Source organism: Hydra viridissima, unplaced genomic scaffold (genome assembly GCF_058129835.1).
Source record: "Hydra viridissima isolate aposymbiotic clone 2 unplaced genomic scaffold, HvirCarnegie_v1 scaffold_10, whole genome shotgun sequence".
Taxonomy (NCBI): Eukaryota; Metazoa; Cnidaria; class Hydrozoa; order Anthoathecata; family Hydridae; genus Hydra; species Hydra viridissima.
In genome coordinates this window covers 17,344,606-17,358,299 of record NW_028324309.1, presented here as the reverse complement: position 1 = coordinate 17,358,299, position 13,694 = coordinate 17,344,606, and the positions used below count along the sequence as shown (strand labels likewise).

At 32.4% G+C, this 13,694-nt stretch overlaps 1 protein-coding gene across 4 annotated transcripts; it reads right to left on the bottom strand.

Annotated features, from left to right (window-relative positions):
* LOC149883417 (uncharacterized) lies at positions 1-13,380 on the bottom strand. Of its 4 annotated transcripts, none has more exons than XM_090100319.1 (9): positions 13,244-13,380; positions 5,585-5,636; positions 5,152-5,422; positions 5,045-5,067; positions 3,094-4,974; positions 2,389-2,973; positions 1,923-2,277; positions 1,130-1,685; positions 1-199 (listed from the first exon to the last, which is right to left on the bottom strand). In XM_090100319.1, exons 2-6 carry the CDS (start codon positions 5,592-5,594, stop codon positions 2,678-2,680), a joined length of 2,481 nt encoding a protein of 826 aa, XP_089956445.1. In that variant the 5' UTR covers positions 5,595-5,636; positions 13,244-13,380; the 3' UTR covers positions 1-199; positions 1,130-1,685; positions 1,923-2,277; positions 2,389-2,677. The 4 variants fall into 4 exon arrangements, with proteins under 4 accessions (XP_089956445.1, XP_089956444.1, XP_089956447.1 ...); XM_090100318.1 differs by lacking the exon at positions 13,244-13,380 and adding an exon at positions 9,673-10,683; XM_090100321.1 differs by lacking the exons at positions 1-199; positions 1,130-1,685; positions 1,923-2,277 and having other exon boundaries at positions 2,653-2,872.
* Between the last annotated feature and the right edge of the window lie 314 nt (positions 13,381-13,694).

Below are 13,694 nucleotides of genomic sequence, written 5' to 3'. Positions count from 1 at the left end.
TGCACATAAATTTATTTGCACATAAATTTATTTGCACATAAATTTATTTGCACATAAATTTATTTGCACATAAATTTATTTGCACATAAATTTATTTGCACAGAAATTGGTAAATTATCTTCTTGTTTATAAAACGATAGTAAGTAACATCGGGTCATTTGCGTTTGACAATCTTTGCAAGTTTTTCGTCAAATTTAACCTGTAAATAAAAAGCTAACTCATAAAAACATTTTAAATAATTAAAAATAATCTTATTCACGTTAGTACGTACGTGCGTGCTGCCCGTGCATATGCGTGTTTGTCTGTGCATTCGCTTCAAAATATAAACCAAGAAATATTTCTATTTTTAACGTACTTTTAATGATATAGATTATTTCATACAAAGCAGTGAATTAAATGCAAAAAATTAAATTTAAACAAAATTTTTGTAGTAAAATAGGCTAAAATTTTTTTTCGTGGTTTACTTTAGGGAAAGTCTCTTTTCGCCATTTCACATCTTATTTATTTTTTTGTTAAACAAACCGAAAGTGAAAGTGAAATAAAAATGATGTGAAAATGAACAAACTTAGACCTCTCTTTAAAACTTATTCTTGGTTAATTATCTAAAATGTTCAACTAGCATTGAATTTTAAGTTCGAATATGTCGTTTCTGTACCAAACGGGCACAAGAATAGTTCTAAAGTCATTGGTCACACTTTCACGTTAATTAAGCGTGAAAAGCTCATTTCATCGGAGAAACCAGAAAACAGTTTTTAAGACAGCTTGGAGTTTATGAAGTGAAGACAGAGAGAAAGCAAGAACTTAGTGAGAAAATTTTAAAACACTTTGCGAAATTTGTAAAAATTGAAATGGTCAATGATTCACAAGATTGCAATCAATTCTCATAGTTTTAAGGATTTGATTCTATTCGTACTCCGATTTAAAGTTTTAACACGATTACTTTTTTTAATATTATCCAAGCTTTGTCTTGACAAAAATATTTTACGATTACTTTTAGTTCTGTTATATTTTATAATTTACACTCATCACTAATTTGTTATAACTGGTTTTTATTGTTAATTTAATTGAATGACGAATTTTTGTTTTTAAGTATCGAGAAACATAGAAAAATCTGTCGACAGAATTTTACCTTTGAACTAACAAAGACATTTTGTAGAGAATCAATCTTGCATAGAAAGCCAGGGAGTGAAGAAATTTCCACATTTTCACTCACATCCAATGTCTCCAGACATTTAATACTGCCAATGCTGGATGGAACTTCTTTTAACAGATTTTTCGCCAAATATAACTCTGTCAGGTTGGCATTATTAAAAGTTTCACCTAATTTAGAAAGTTTGTTCTTACTCAAATCAAGAACTGTCAGAGAAGAACTCCAGTTAATGATTTTCGGCAACTCTTTCAGTTCGTTTCCCGAAATATTCAAACAAACGAGGTTAGGTAACTCAAACAGTTTACTTGTTTGCAGCGACAGTTTGTTGTTGCTTAAATCAATTTTTTCAAACGTTTCTAAAAAATTAAACCAGTCAACATGGATTTCTTTAATGACTAAACCACTCCATATAACTTCCTTTTTTACTTCATCGGAAAAGAGTTCTTTTAATAAAACAAATGCAGCTTTAAAATGACTTTTCTGTAATGCTAGACTAACTGCCAACTGAAGTTGAATTTCTTTGTTCCTAATAGCACTGTTTAAAATAGCATTGATTAAAATATACATATACAGGCATATATACATGCATATACATAGATATACATTTACATTTACATATATATATATATATATGCATGTATGTATTTATATTTATATATAAATGCACATATGTTTGTGTGTATTTGTGTTTGTGTGTTTGTGTGTGGGGATACACATTTATATAGTTTGCTTATGAGCGCGTTTAACATAAAATGAAAAAATTGTGACATACAAATTAAGCCTATCTAAATCGCTGTATACAGCTTCCTTAATTAATTTGGGAAGATCCTGAGCTGTGATTGACTGTTTGTGAAGCAAATTATCTAAAAGTTCTTCTTTATCATTAATCGCTGCCCAACATAATAAAAGCATAGCTGTAACTAGATGGTGATTTTTTTCGGCTGAATCACGTATGACTTCTTCAACTTTATTTGGAGATTTGTACATAACGTACCCTACAAAGTTTGGACTATTTTTATCAGAGGCTGATTTTAGGCATTTATAAAAGAAATCACTGGAGACTTCATCTTTTGTTGTGTTGATAATCAAAGAACGGAGGTCCTCCTCTTTGTTATTTTCCAACGCATCTGAAACGTAAACAGCACTCAATGCTTTTATTTAAGTTGCAACTTGAAGAAAAATATTTTTTTCCAAATAACATACAAAATGTGAAAGAAAGACGAAAACAAAAACGCAACCCAGTAATAGCAATCCACCAAAACGTAAGTTTAAACATCAACTGCCAATCAAAACGTAGATAAGCCTTACATATTATTTCATACTCTTTCAATGCTTGCATTGCTTCTCTTCTGTTTCCAATTTCAGCTGCTTTGATGGGTGTTCTTCCAAAGTCGTCTGTAAGCTGGTCATCTGCTTTATAATCAAGTAATAACTTAACACAATCCTTTGTAGAAGCGAAATGGAGAGGTGTGTATCCGTAAGAAGCTGCTCTGACATTGACATTTGCTCCGGCATTTAAAAGTTCTTTTATTTTTTCAAAATCATTTTTTCAAAATCAACGTTTTGGTATAGAGCGCACTCTTTCGAATCAAGAACAACCATCATGTTTTCACACTCCATTCCTCGAAAAGCTCTTACGTCTGTTACAAGCAACTTTTCCTCTAAAAAGTGCTTCACTGCGTTATCTTTATCAGCCAACGTAAAGCAGTTTGAATCGTTTCCCTGGGAAGTGTATTTAATGTAAGCATTATATTTAAAGTGTTTAAAGACCATTGCAATATATTCGCAATCATTTGTATTCATGCAGAGCACAACCTTTTTACCTAAAACCATTCAGTTAAACGTTATGCAAATTGTAACATAAAACTAAACGCTCTAAAAAAGCCTCAATGCTTTAAAAAACCATTTAGATATACTGTTGCGCATACAAGATAAATCATTACCTTTCTTCTTTAGAATCCTTTTGCACAAACAAAACCACGCATATGCAGTCTTTGTAGGATTGTCTGATGGGGTAAACTTTATTAAGACTGTTATTTCATTATCAATTGAATGACCGAGCTTTGATTTATCTCCACATGTAAACTTTACATTAAAGTTTGAAGGAAGATACCAAGGCTTTTTAGCAACCCTTAACGCTTCATCTAGATCAGGCTCACAAGAAAACCCTTTGTCCTCATTTAAAACAGGCAAGTCTTCGAACTCTTTCTTTAAGTCTGAACTGCTGCTTGACTCTTGATCCAAGTTTGGTTTGTTGTCAAACTCTTTTTTGATATTGCTGCCTTTTTGATTTGTTGTCAAACTCTTTTTTGATTCTGGATCGTCGATTCGCTCTTCAGTGTAAATGGGAGATGGTTTGTTCCATTTTTTATCTAAGTACAGTTTTTTTTCCTCTCTGGAAACTATTTCCTCAGCAACATTGATAAATTTGTTAATCGAAACATTTGTGCGCATGGTGTGAGGGAGTTCATAGATATCCATTCCAGTTTCCTTAAACATGTGAGTTTTGTACTCAAAGCTTGTTTTTTTTCGAATGGCTTTCATCGTTTGAGGAATCAAGATAAACAGACATTCTTTAAAATCCTCATCTAATAAACTCTTTATTTTTCTAGCTTCTTTCTTAGTTAACTCCTCTCCGTTGTATTCATCGACGATGACGAGCATTTTTTGACCCAAATGCTGTTTTCTCAGTTCTTTTAAAGAATCTGATAAACATTTCGATAAGATCAATGAACGAACGCTTTTTCTTGGGATAATAGGAGATCTAAACTCTTTCATAAAGCTATCAATTATACTGAGCGGATCGTAGGAGATAAAATATATGATTGAGTTTTCATTGCACTTTTCTAACGTTCTTTCTAATTTCAGCATTGCTAAAATTGTTTTTCCGCTTCCATAATGACCAGTAATTATGATATGTTTTTTCGGTGTCTCTAAAACCTCTCGCTGCTTTTTATATAAAAAAAGATATCTTTTTTCAGTAGGTGAGCTTCCGTCATCAGCCTGTGAAGAAATTGGCAAATAATTTTCAACCGTTGCGAGAAATGCTAACACTCTACTACCCATGACTTTAAATATATTTGAGTCATATTTTTTGTTTTTCTCCCTGTTATCATTAACAAAATTGATCTTTTCGCGAATAAAGTCTATAAATCTCTCTTCATCGCTGGTTTCTTCAGAGAATACAAAAAGATTCCTTCCGATGTTTTCTTCAATATCTTGCCGAGATTCAAAATCTTTTCTGGTGCCCGGAGCAGCAACAAATGCCATGATACATGCGTTGCTGCCTTTAAGGATATCTTTATTCATTAGATAAACTAAAGTGGCGTTGAAAAATGAATCTTCCAACTCATTTTTCGAATGAATTATTTCTTTTGCAGTTTGGATGAGTAAAAAGATATTTTCTTTCTGTAGGTATGCGATGAAACAGTCGCGATTTGGAAGTTTTTTCGGGTGACAACTGTATCCAAGAAATTCGAAATGTTTACTTGGGTTATATTTGCATATCAAGTAAAGTTTAGAGGAAGCATCATTTACTTTATTGCACAAGCTCTCTAGCAACTTAACAATATTTTCATCATGGTTGACAACGATAGGTTCAATGGGTCCGTCATTGTCTTTTAAGTTATTATTAAAGTAAGATATTGATTCATTTTCAAAATCTTCGCGGTTCATATCTTTTACGAAATATCCATTTTGTGCAACTTTTTTAGAAAAGTTGACTTCCTTGGAGAGTTCTAGAAACTCTCTTTTCGATGTTCGCACGCTCCTGGGTTTGTAGCCATAGAAAAATAACTTTCTCTTGCCCCAATTAAATAATGGACCTTTAAAATGAAACAACACTAAAAGAAACGACTTCTAACAACGCAGAAAATTAATGAAAATAACGCATACCTATCTCTTCTGGATTATCTCTCCTATGGAAGAAGTTTTCAAAAGATTAAAAATATTATACGGCTCTCTTGAACTTGAATCTTATATCAAAATATAAAAAAACACACTTTTCGGTGAAGTATTCTTGGCATTCCTCTATAACTTCTTTGCAATCCATTTCTTGAAGCGCCTTGTTTATGAAAAGCCATTCTTCACCAGGTTTTTTTTGATGTAGCTTTTCATTGCATTGCCAAATTATTTCATAATCACTTCTACTAGCTTCTTTGATTTCATCATACTCGACAGACGTCAAACCAATAAATGTAGCATATTTGAAACAATCTTTCTTCTCCAACCTTTTTGCAAGAATTTTACGTAATTCTTCATCTAAGTTCACTACTAAAAGTGAAAAGAATGCACACTGAAAAACCTTAGCGTTTTTATTTTTTGTTTCAATAACAAAAATTCGTAGATTATTTCCATATTGTATATTTCCATATTTCCATATAGTTTTAAAAAATATATTTTTCCGTCTCAAAAATAAAAAAATAATGCTTTTACCTTCAACCATGATGGCTTTTACTTTTGTTGGTATGCAACAGTAGCAGAGGATCTATGAAAAAAAAAGTAAAGTGTTTTTGTATGTCATCTTGGTCGGCTGTGAGTCAATATCATGACATTAGGTTGTATGGTACAAATAGTCTGCCAGATGTACGAAAGTGTAGAGAAGCTGCCAGATGTAGTTACGAAGAGAAGTTGGTTGAGGTATGGGAAGTCGATTTTACGACTAATATGGAAACAATCTAAATCTGAAACTAATGAAATACAAAAAATCACTTCCCATCAAATCTCTGACAACAAACCCCTCTCATTTAAATGCTTTTTTTTTTTTGTTTAACCCGGTATTTACATACTTATGCTCCATTTGAGTTTGGTTGATGTTTTGATTCCCTGTTCCTTGTCTTCTTTGTTCACCACCATTATGGGTTTTCAGATGTTATCTTTAAGTTCAAAGAGTTCGAAGACTTTTCAGGTTTAAATGATGACAAACAGATTTCTTGTGAGTCTAATCTAGATGAAGCGTTAAGGGTTGCTAAAAATTTATTGTAAAGTTTACATCTTGTGCACGGTGCTTCTCTTCACAAAACCGCAGATATTTACAAATACCTCGAACTAAAAGCTTTTCATTGTTTCGCACATGAAAACTCCGTCACGTCATCTGTTTTACTGGCTCTTTCCATGACCATTTTCACGCGTCGCGTTACTACCCTACTATGCTCAAAAGTGCCCAACTTTATTAAAGATGACCTGTCCCACTAACACTACTTCGATACACATTAATACGCAAGAAGACATTTATAATAACACAACTGGATAAACTGACTTGAAGAATTCACGTTTGTGAATATAAAAGACATGAATTACTATAGCAAAAACCAGTTTTGGCATTTTAGTTTATGAACTTGAAAGGGAATGTTTGAGTGTTTGAGTACCTGCGTCAGTGGAAGGATTAAATTTGCATGGAATCCCGGTTTAAGCAATACCGAGGTAAAATTGTAGGCACCAAAGCTTGATAGGACCGGCTCAGTCCTTGCAAATGTTTGGAGTTAACTGGCTGATTAGAATGAAAGATCTTCGGCAATGGGAGCTCCTATATGTTCTTGCGAATCAATAATAAGAGCCCTCAGCGTTAGAACTTATTGACACTATGGGCTTAAACTTATAAGAGGAACACGAAGTTGTGTCAGGTTCACCAGTTGTAAAGCTAGACCGTATACAAGACCACAACCAGTTGCCATTAAACTGCTGCTCATAAAGGTAATATATGAAGTTTATATTAAACATGTATAATTTGTAACAGCTATGCTCATTTTTAAAATACTTACAATATTTGAAAAAAGAAATAGGCAAACGCTTTTTATTTGATCTTGGTTTTTTAAAAATCTTAAGCATAGAATTTTGATTGTTGCTACAGTTTTTGTTGATTTGAAACCGTGGCGTACTTTATAACAGGCCTATTCACCGTGCGGATGACGTCAAAAACTGGAGGCGAACATTTTGCATTTTTTAATTTTGATACTTGTGAAGCGTTGAAGGGTCTTGCTAAATTATTTAGTCAAAGTTTTTAAGTAATCAATAATATTTATAATAAACATGGGTCGTAAATGCTGTGTCACAAATTGCAACGGAAATTATGATAGAAGCTCCAAAGAAAAAACTTTTTGCCTTCCTCGAACACCAGAAGAAAGAAAAAAGTGGTTGGCTGTTATACCAAGAGACAATATACCAGATAGGAAAGACCAGTGGCGTATCTAGGGTAGGGCAGGCAGGGCACGTGCCTTGGGCGCCAGACTGAAAGGGGCGCAAAATAGGCTTGGTTGCGATACAATAAGCAAGAATTATATAAAATAAGTTAAGAAATAATATATCATATAAAATAAAAATATTATATAAAATAAAATTTGTGTCATCATTTGTTAAAAAGTTGTAATTAAGCACTTTATGTGGGGGAAGAAGGGCGCAAGATCGGTGTTTGCCCCAGGCGCTATTTACCCTAGGTACGCCACTGGGAAAGACACCGTTGTTTGTGAAAGGCACTGGCCTGTTGGATACGTTTCAACAAAAGATTATGGCAAAGAAAGACCTCGTGATCCTCCATCTGTGTTTACGTGTGTAAAACCAAGTTTAATTCCTAAGCCATCTGCTTGTCCCAGAACTACTTCAAGAACTCATTCAGAAACTAGAAATTTTCAACCTGATAAGTTGTCTGAGTTCAATTTTAAAGATGTTATAAAATCGTTTAATGATCTGAAAGCAAACATTGAAAACTACAACTTTAATGGAGTTAATATACTACAGTAGAATCCCGTTAACTCGGACTCTGAAGGGGTATATAATTTTTGTCCGACTTAGCGAATGTCCGAATTAAGCAAAGCTTTCGTTAAGTCGGACTTTTTGAAAATGTCCGACTTATTGAGATTTCGAGACTTATCGAATGTTCCTCGATATATAAATATTATGTACATATATATTGAATAATATAATCTTATGTAAAATATATATTTTTATATATATAGTATATATACTATACACGAAAAAAGTCCAAAATCGATGTTTCTTTCAGCGACTCGCACAATTCTTTTTCAAACAGCCTTGAAGCGTTCAAAGCTATTTTAAATGACGCAAAAGTAATTAATTTTCGAACGTTCTAAGTTTTGAATTTTACTTGATATTTTTAAATTTTTAATGTAATAGTTATTAACAAATAGAATTTAATCGACGTTTAACTAAATCGAAAGCTCTCCGTGAAAATGTTTAGCTATATTTAATTATATTTGACGCAAAAGTATTTTTTTTCGAGCGTTTAGAGTTTAGAACTTTGATAGAAGTATTGGAAGTTTTGTTATTATACGCACTTACATACAAATTCAAAATAAAAGTCCTAGTTAAGCGAAGTTTTTTGCCGAAGGGACCCCAAAAAACAGTACGAGTTAGCGAAAGGCCGACTTAACCAGGGTACGACTTAAGCGGATGATTTTACAGTAAGTTGATAGAGAATGTTCAAGGGGAATTGAAATTCCGTCCGACTTAATAAAAGTCCGACTTATCCAGGGTCCGAGTTAACGGGATTCAACTGTATTTAATATTAAAACAGAGAATCAAGTATTGATTCAATCATTAGAGTTCTTCCATAGCACAGGTGTACCTTTGTTTGTTCTGAAAGTAGATAATAATTTTCATTATAAATCACTTCATTGTGGAGTTAGTTGTGTAATAAAAACTCTCTCAAAAAACAGAATTACCATATTGAATAGATGTTCCCATATTACAGAAGCTGTTCGATTTTTAAATACTTGTGAGATAAGTAGTAAAAAAAATATTATTCAACAGCAACTTTTTTCAATGGGTGATAAATATTTTACCGATAAAAAGTATTCTGTTGAAACAATGGTAAGAGCATTTGACTACTTTGCAATGTCACGTTCTACATATAATTGTCTCAGAGAAGACTTTGAACTTCCTAGCATTACAACATTAACAAGACTAACATCTAAAGTGAAGTCTATTCATGAGAATATTTATTTACAAAAGGTTTTTTCAAATTTAACAGATATTAGACATAAAAATTGTATTCTTTTATTAGATGAAGTTTATGTTAAGACTATGTTGCAGTACCATGGGGGAACAGTTTTTGGAAAAGCAGTTAACAATCCAAGTGTTCTTGCTAATACTGTTTAAGTTTTATGGTTGTAACTTTGTTTGGTGGACCCAAATTTTTATGCAAAATGCTTCCTGTGTGTAAAGTTGATTCAAATTTTCTTTTTGAACAAACTAGCTTTCTTTTATCTGCCATAAAAGCAGCAGGTGGTAATGTTGTATCTATAATTTGTGATGGTAACAGGATAAATCAGGCATTTTTCAAGAAATTTGAGACAGATGGTGTACCTTGGCGAACAAAAGATAATATATATCTCTTATATGATTATGTACACCTTTTAAAAAATATTCGCAATAATTGGATAACTGAAAAAACTCAAGAACTTGATTTTTTTTTTGTTAAAAAGGAAAAAAAAAGTTGCTAAATGGTCTCACATTGTAGCATTACATAAATTAGAATCAAATCAAATGATTAAAATGTCTAAACTTACTGACATTGCTGTGTTTTCCAAACCAATTGAAAGGCAAAAAGTTTCAACTTGTCTGAAAGTATTTTGTGAAGAAACAGTGTGTGCCTTAAAATGTCATCCAGAATTAAAAGATGTTGATGATACTATTTATTTTCTTTCAGTAATAAATGAATTTTGGAGAATTGTTAATGTTCATAGCCCTTATGCAGATGTACGTATGCGTGATCCAAATCGAGCTGCTATTTTCTCTTCTGGTGACTTTAATCTTCAAAAACTGTTAGAATTTGGAAACATGGCTAAACAAATGTGCTCTTCTCAAAAAGTCTGTTTTAAATGTTTCTCAAAAAATACTTCTAATAGTCTTTATCATACTTGTAATGGTCTTGTGGAGTTGTCAAAGTTCCTCTTGTCTACAAGTCACACATATGTTTTGCTTGGAACATTTACAACTGATCCTTTAGAGAAACAGTTTGGAAAACTCAGGCAAGGATCAGGTGGTACATACTTTATTACTGTTCAACAAGTACTTGAGAAAGTTGGTATTATAAAAACAAAACTACTTTTAAAGCTAGACAATAATGGTGTTGGTCTTGATTTTACTACATCAGGGCATTCTTGTGAAAGATGTGGTTTTTATTTAAATGAAGAAAAATGTTTGATATTTGATAACCTACCAGAATTAGAAAAAATATTATCTATAGATGTAAAATTAATTTGATTTACATAGCCGGATATATTGTTAGAAATGATAAAGATTCAGATGACTCGTATTTATATTATGAGAAATTCAGAGATTTTACTGAGGAAATCAATCATGGGGGATTAACAGTGCCTGGTGATTTGGTATGTCAATGGGTAATATATTGCTATATAATGTTTCGTGAAGTAGCTGATAATACATGTATTTCTTCTTTGTGCAATCTAATGATGCTTATTTCTGAATCATACCAACTAAATATGAACAGAAACCATGGGGTTATACTTTCAAAAATATTCTTTAAAAACTTTTGTAATTTGTATTCTCCAAGATCTGAAAAAGAACCAAAACAAAAAATTTTGAAACTCAGTATTTAATAACATTGGCCAACAAAGAAAAAAATCTTTTTTTCTGATGCCTGAAATGTCTAAATTGATAATTATATATATATTTATTTATATCTTTACTGCATATATTGTATTTTACTGCATATTGCTGATAAAAAATATATATTGTATTTTATTTTGCATTGTTGATTAAAAAAAAAAAGAAAAGAGTAAGGTGTTTATTTTTTTCTGTTAAAAAAAACTCGCCTCCAGTTTATGACGTCATCCGCACGGTGAATACGCCATGTTTGAAACGTAAAGTAACGCGAATTGGAGCAGTAACTTATCCATAAAGAACCGTTTTTAGTAACTTAACGTGTAATCAAACTCATTGTTGTGGTTTGTTACAAATGAGATGAGTTGAAAAAGGTTGTATTTCTGCTTTGCGTAGTTGTTATTTGGTTCTCCAAGAAAGCAAGCTAACGATGCAGCGGAAATGATTACTAAAGCGTCGGAAAGTTTCAGGGATATTCCTTCTTCAGTTTTATGACAGTGCGAATTCAACTAATATTAATTTTGTTGGGGTTGCAAACCAGTTTTTAGGGGGCTAATTTGTAAATTCGAAGCTTCATTCAAAGAAATTGGTGAACTGTATTTTATTCAAAATATTTTTCAACGCTAGCTTCGACTTTTCCCAACTTTTTGGCTTTAAAAACATTCTGGTCTTTTTAGACAATCCACGAAACATCCAATTTTTTAGGAAACTTCATTAGAAGTGAAGTGCTGCTGGCCAGGCCATGAGTCTTTTACTGTTACAAGTGATAGTTGGAAGGAGCATGGTGAAAACGGGGAGCGGAGCAGGACATGCAATTTTAGCGCTTCCAATGTGATCTCAACATTTTTTGCATCATCTTACCGATCATTGTTGTGCTTAAAGATCTATTTGTCATACTTTTTTGGCTTATGGGGATCTTTGTGTTTTAATGCTCGGCTCAATTGATGTTGATAACGTTCCCCAGTGAAGGTTTCGTAGGCTGAAGTAACTCAAAGGAGATCACTACAAGTTAATCCCATCAGGTGAACGGTTTTAGCCTCTTTTAACGAATACTCGTTTTTTTTTTGCTGTTAAAGATGATCAAGGTCGAGCTTTGCCCTCAAACTTCTGCGCTTTAAATTGCGCAAAGGATCCAGTTTTCACCCCTCGTGACATCCTAATGCAAAAATCCCCGAGTCAAGTATTCACATGATTTTAATGATGGAGCTTCTTCCTTTTTTTATTTGTTTCACACCGCAATCGATGTTTATGATTTGCACTTTTCTTTGAAAAAGCAGCACATCCCGCCTATTGTATTTTGTTTGCACAATGTTTGACATGATGAGAGAATAATAAAAGTATGTTGTTTACACAACACGGGCTAATTTAAATAGAGAGAGACAATAACAATTTAAGATGAACAGAGCTACAGTACAGTACGATTGAATTTAACGCTAGTTACACCATCTTTTGAAAATCTTATAAAACTAAATTGTGTTTACAATGACATATAAAAAGTAAAAAATCGCTTCACTTTGGTTTTTTTTTTGTTATCCATTTCCAGTCTTCTTAGGTATTAATTTTTGTCTCTTTGATTTATTTGCGTACGTAAGCATAGAGGCATCTGAAAATGTTTCTTTTAAGGATAAGATAGATTCAACTTTATATTAGACAAAGTAAATGTTTCATTGTGCTCCTAAGAGTTTCTAGCTAAGACGACAGTTTCTATGCCTCTATCAAATGCTCTTTATACTAGTTTATCGATGCTCATAGTTTTCCAAAGTCCTGCAGAACACTCCATTCAAAAGCTTTTTTTAAAAGAAATAATGTTTAAAATTGTTGGGATTCGAATACCGTTTTAAAGACCTTGATTTTTATTACACACTTAAAACCACCTAAACCACTTAAAAGTAAGTTTGTATAGTAAACGAACAAACTGATACTTTTTGAATTAATAAAACTAAATGGTGCTGGGGAAGTAGCAAAAACTAGCTTTTTGGAGAGCCTCTTTTTTCTTCAATATTCAGAAATCTTAAAAGAGATGAGAAAGTGCGACAATTAACTGGGTCAATTCATGGATCGTCTCAAACGACGAATCAAAATCTTTTTGCTGCCGTAAGATGAAGAAGTGTCGTTGCTAACGATGGAAAATACTTTGAGTAAAGTACAATGTTTCGCTTTTTTTTTAACAAAGCATCAAATTTCTTAAGAGACCTCAAAACTTATAATTATCCCCAAGAAAGTAGGAAAATTCATTTAGAAAAACCTTTTTAGATTTAAGCAATGAAAAATACCCACGTTTTTAATGTAGTGGTCTTGAGTCATGGAATTTAAATTGATCTTGTTGAGAAATTGATGAATATTAGCATTTTGGTAGGTTTTTATTTTATTCTTGTATCGTTTAAGATAGAATACTTTGCCTTGGTCAAAAAATGAAACAGACTCCAATTTTCCTTTATCTTTAACGACAATCTTTCTTATCTCCAATTGATAAACAAAGCAAAAAAGAAGGAAGGTGCGAAAAAAAGGTCTTACCTGATGTTAACATTTCATGAATCACGAAGGTTTGTCTGGCAGCACTGTCTAAAACATGGTTTTATGATTTTTATCCAAAATTCAACATTGTTTAACTAGTTTTTATAGGGTGATGGCGTAGTTTCGAAATGGATTACAACAGAGCACAGTGGGCCAGTTGTTTTTATAGAATGAAAATTTAGTTTCGAATTTGATTATAGCTTAGTTACAATTTCGCAACTTTAGGTTGTACAGAGGGCCAGAGGGGTGAACTACAAAGTTTTGAAACGCTACCTTAGTCATAATTTTACAGAACAGCCTTGTTGAGTTTATAATGTCGTTGTGAAACTTAGCAAGCATCTTATTTGCTGCGCTGGGAATGTATTTTTGCGTTTGAACAATCATTTTCTAGTTTTTCGTTGATATATGTTGAGTTGATGTATATGCTACTCTATCTTTAATAGATAATTTT

What these genes read in the sequence shown, in the direction of transcription:
- LOC149883417 (XM_090100318.1), bottom strand. An exon ending in AGATAATCCAGAAGAGATAG is followed by an intron (nt 4,975 to 5,044) that starts GTATGCGTTATT and finishes TTCATTTTAAAG; the next exon opens with GTCCATTATTTAATTGGGGC. An exon ending in AAGGATTCTAAAGAAGAAAG is followed by an intron (nt 2,974 to 3,093) that starts GTAATGATTTAT and finishes GAATGGTTTTAG; the next exon opens with GTAAAAAGGTTGTGCTCTGC.